A 5,102-nucleotide genomic window follows, 5' to 3' on the forward strand; every position below is an offset into this window, starting at 1 on the left:
AAGAAATACGAAAAAGTCACCTGATTTTGCTAGTAGCCCAATCAGCCCATGTCTTGGCTCCTTGAGCAGCCTCTCCGGCGCTGCTTTTAAAACTTGAGGCGGCAGCCTCCGCCGCAAGAGTCACCTCATTGGTCGTCACTTGCACCGGTAGCTCTTCCGCCGAAACACTTGTCATAACCATTGTCACAATGAAGATTATCGCAAAGAATTTGACTTTTTCCATTTTTGCTTGCACGATTTGCACCTATTAAAATTTTAGACAATTATTACTATTGGTTACGATTTTTGTTTTAAGATAAAATTTTGTTAGATTGATTTTTCTCTTTTATGACAAAGGAAGTGTACTATTTATAGGGATATAAAAGCGATTTACAAGGCCAAAAGAGCGGAACACCATTTTATTGTTAATTATATTTTTGATTTACCTAAAACTTGAATGCATGAATTTTACAGCGATTTTCCATTTTCAAACACTTGCATAATTGATTAAATGAGAATTTTTGATTCACAAACTCTTTTTTCTAGTATCAGAAGATAGCTAACAAAAAGGTACATGAAATTTTGACATGAAATGAGAGATATCATTTACATATATGATATAATGCGGTTCAGTACGAACTAGCCGTGTCAATTTATTTGTGCTTCTAAATACTAAGGTTAAAGAAAAAGAATTGAATTCTTCCTTCTTATACTAAAAAAGATGTGGTCACTCGGTTGGAAAAGATACAGAATCTGAGCAGTGCTTATCTATACTTTATATCTCGCTTATCTACACCAAGCATACACTTTATATCCTAGACGAGTGCTTCCACTTATGAATGAAGAGAAGTAAGACTTCGGTGGAGGCTCCCATGGTCGATGTATCGTGACTAAGCTGTGAACAAAACCACATCTAACCTTGAAAATCTATTAGCTTCTTTTAGTAATCATCTACAAAACGTCTAAACCCCGAGAAGTTTGTGTTTTGTAAAATTTTGTGTCCAAATCCCGAGACCCTTGACTGATACCTCCTATCACCCCTGATTATCAACCATAGTATCTAATTGTGCCTCCCTCCAACTTCCTCACTTTCCGCCAATGGAAGAACCTTAATTGGATTCCTGTCAACATTCTCAAAAATCTTTTTTTTTATGGCTGTCCATATATACCATTTTATCAAAGAAACTATGAACTGATTGTTTCTAAAGGTTTTCACCAGAATAAATAATCCATATTCGCATGCAATGATTCCAACTGAAACATTTATGATAACGCCCATGTCTTTAGAGCCGACAGACACAAAATTTACGTGATTAATTGTTTCTTTTAACCCACACCTTTCACATATTGTTTCACAATTTATATACCTTTTCTGTAAATTTATTATGATCGACAAACATCCGATGATGACCTGCCACATAAAATGTGCAGCGTCGGCAGAAAATTATTTCTAGAGAACAATATTTATATGTGAAAGTATTAGTAATAGGCCTAACTCATTCCCAAAAACTAGCTCAAGAGAGGAGGGTTGCCCCACACTATAGATATTGCCCAAGAAACTATTCATCTATGGATGTGGGATATTCTAATAGAAAGGTTATAAATAAATAAGAAAATCTCACTGAGTTTCCGGATTTCAGTTTGAGCACCAAGAGCGTCATCCCTACGAAGAGTAAACACGAGGAGAACAAGAAATATCATGCAAGAGCTTGTGGAAGATGTCATCCTAATAATATCTATGTATGTGTTACTTTACAAACTCTATGTAATCACTGTAATTCACGTTTATATATGCATTTACACAGAATAGAGAGGTAGAGAGATAAGAGAACTTAGAGAAGATTGGAAACATATACTGTGACTTAGTTTCTCACATGTGGGGTTTTGGGTTTTAGTGGTCTCCGCACACCATTATTGACATGTACAATCCTTTTTCCATGGAAAGGTTTTTTTTTTCTTACAAAATAAAGGAGTTCAGTTGACACTTGACTTGAGACGTATTCGTACTCCATATCGTATATTTTCTCTTTGGGTACTCTCAAGTCTCAATCTCTATCTTTAAAACCAATGGATGACTTTCTTTCTCCCTACTTTAAGAAAATGCATGCAACTCTTTCTCCTTTTGAAGATTTGGAATAAACCAAAATCACAAATATTTTTCCGACAAATTGCATAATCAGATTTTGATGCAACAATTATGGAATTAAAATTTGGTGCAATGTGACAAAATCCAAATATAGTGCCGAAAAATTAAACCCCCTTTCTTTTTTGGGGTTACCTAATTTGGTAACAGCTATGAAAAACTACACTAAACTGATTTTTATTTAACTGCTGCCTGAAAATAGCCTTTAGTTTTTTTTTTGCATCACATATTCACATGTATCATTTCTTTTGATAAAGAGGAACAACTGAATTGTAGATTCTTCAAAGGTACGTTTCTTAAGCTCTTTGGAATATCACATACAAGCTAGTTCTAATTAAGCTTGTGCTTTGATTTGGTCTCCAAGATCTGAAGATCAAACCTATATGCTCGACTCACCCTTGTTACTTACAAATCAAAATTGGACATGCATATGTACATGGATACAATGTGTTATAACTTATAACAATATTCTGATATTCATATTGTTTTTATTTAATACAAAGTAATATTATACATATTCCAACTCACAAAGGTAAGATATATATATATATATATGTATTGATTTTGCATCCGATAAGTCTATCTCGATGAATATACTATAAGGCAACACACCTCGGTGACGGTGCACCTCCAGGGTGAGCCGTTGGACGATCTGCACTTTCTGGTCTTGGTGCAACTATAACATGAACCGTTCTTTACGTTGCACTTTATACATGGGGAAGACGATTCATTAGTAATTAGATAAGTAGTGACGGTCGTGTTATAACTTTTGCTGTGGCATTTATTCGATACGCTCCCTCCAGCTCGCGATTTAGAGCTTTTGTAGTCATTGCCTTCCAAATTCCTCCTCACCTTGATTATCTCATCTGCATCACGTACCATAATTCACACTTCAATTTATACAGTCACGCAGGTTATTTAGAAGATATATAACTAATTATATATATAGCTAAATCCAAATTTTCAAAAATAACGTACATATTTATTATATTCCCTAATGATAATTTTCTTTATTAATCTTGTAACAAAATGAATGAAATGTTTTCTGTTCATAAAAGAGGTAAAAAATATATATGATGGTCACAAAATAATAAACATAAAATAAGAAAACTATATGAAAACATGTAATTGGATCAAATAATTTTAAATTATCAACTATACTTTACTAGTAATTCGACATAAATATTAATATGTAAAAGATTTTTAAGGGAAAAAAAAAATCTTACTCAGTTTGCGGATTTTACGTTGAGCAGCAAGAGCTTCATCCATATGAAGCGAAAACAAGAGAAGAAGAAGAAATAGCATGGAAGAGATCAATGTCGAAGATGCCATCTTAATAAATGTGAATCGCATTTATGCATGTATATATAGAAGAGTGAAGTAGTGATAAGAGAGAGCTCAAACATATGGTAGAGACATGAGCCACACAAATAAAAAGGAGAGAGAGCTGAAACTATATGGACGACTTATAATGGTCTCCGCACACCATGTATCCGTACACTCGGTCAAGTGCGTAACAAAATAAAGGATTGACTCATTGACAGTTGACTTGAGAAAAGAATAGTCGGACGTTCCAAATGACATAGGATACGTTAATAATTATAAGATAGAGACAAAATACCAATAGACGAAGACCGATCGAACTCACAGCCATCTATAAAAAGGAGTGAACCTAATGAACGTTGAAAATTCTGTAGAAAAATCCCAACATTTTTGGCGTCTGCTCAAGCATGTCACTTGTCTTTTGGATTTTTAGTGGTCTCTGGTCCCATGTTTTCGTTAACTATGTCACGTGTGGGGTGACTATGCACTATTTATCATCCGTCGTCTTCATACTCTCCTCGAAAGAGATTCATTCTTTGTCGTCTGTGGAATAGATTTATTACTTATTAGCCTTTGCGAAACATGAGCTTCTATTATTAATTTATTTTTCAGCTGTGATTTTATAAAATATAAACATAACATAACAAACCCGATGGTTAACACACCGTAACATAAAAACTGCTAAAACATACACAACAACAACGACACAAACAGAAACACTAACATAGACATTCATCATCTTCAATACGAGCATGAAGCCAAGCAGGCTCCCCTAACGGCAAATAAGATTGGAAACGCCCAGCCATCTTACACTCTTAGCTATGTCACGAGCTATATAGTTAGCTTGAGGCAGCGATACCTTAAATTTACGCCATTTAAATTAAAACTTGGAAGAAGATTTGTTTATATAACCAAGGTATGTCCGATAATGGGGCCACTTGTCGGGATTGTTTAGAGCTTCAATAGCAGCAGGACAGTCTGACCATACCTGTATATTTGTTAGACGGAGATCACTTAAACATTGAAGCATCCACAAAATACAACGCAATGTTGCAGTGATCTTGTTAAAGGCCGGTAAAAAAGCATCACGTGCATGAAAAACTGCTGCACCATTATCATCTTTTTGCAATCCACGCTCCACCACACATTAAAGATGGATTAATCCAAACCACTCATAGGTGGGCCAGTGGTAGGATGGATTTCGGGTTGAGGATGAGATTCCCAATACTCCCGGGTTCGAATCCCCACGGGTGCAAACACTTCAAGTGGCCACCGCAGAAAAATTTAACATTAGGCTATGCGGCCTCCAGGAACCACTCTTGCCGCCTTCGGGACGCACGCCAAGCCTTCGGGCTAGTGGGTAGTCAGGGCCCACTGGGCTTTGGATATCTAGATTATCAAAAAAAAAAATGGATTAATCCGCGAAGAACTCCCATTGCATTTGATGATACCATTCACAGGTACTTCATTCTGTTTTGACCAGTTTGTTGCTTCTCCATGGAAAGTGACACCAATAATTTTAAATCTCCTGTTTTACCAGCAATCAAAGTAGCATTTCGAATTTTCCAAATACCCCATAAAATTCAAGGAATTGAAATTCTGTGAGCTTTGTTGGAATCTCATCTTTGATTAATCTTGCACAAGAGAATCAAATATG

General features: G+C 35.6%; 1 protein-coding gene across 1 annotated transcript; it reads right to left on the minus strand.

Annotated features, from left to right (window-relative positions):
• Nucleotides 2,490–3,454, minus strand: LOC104758027 (the record flags this gene model as incomplete). Its single annotated transcript, XM_010480831.2, is given in 2 exon segments — nucleotides 2,490–2,988; nucleotides 3,349–3,454. Coding segments are annotated over 2 exon segments (393 nt in total). The 3' UTR covers nucleotides 2,490–2,701.

The sequence above is a fragment of the Camelina sativa genome, chromosome 17 (genome assembly GCF_000633955.1).
Source record: "Camelina sativa cultivar DH55 chromosome 17, Cs, whole genome shotgun sequence".
NCBI lineage: Eukaryota > Viridiplantae > Streptophyta > Magnoliopsida > Brassicales > Brassicaceae > Camelina > Camelina sativa.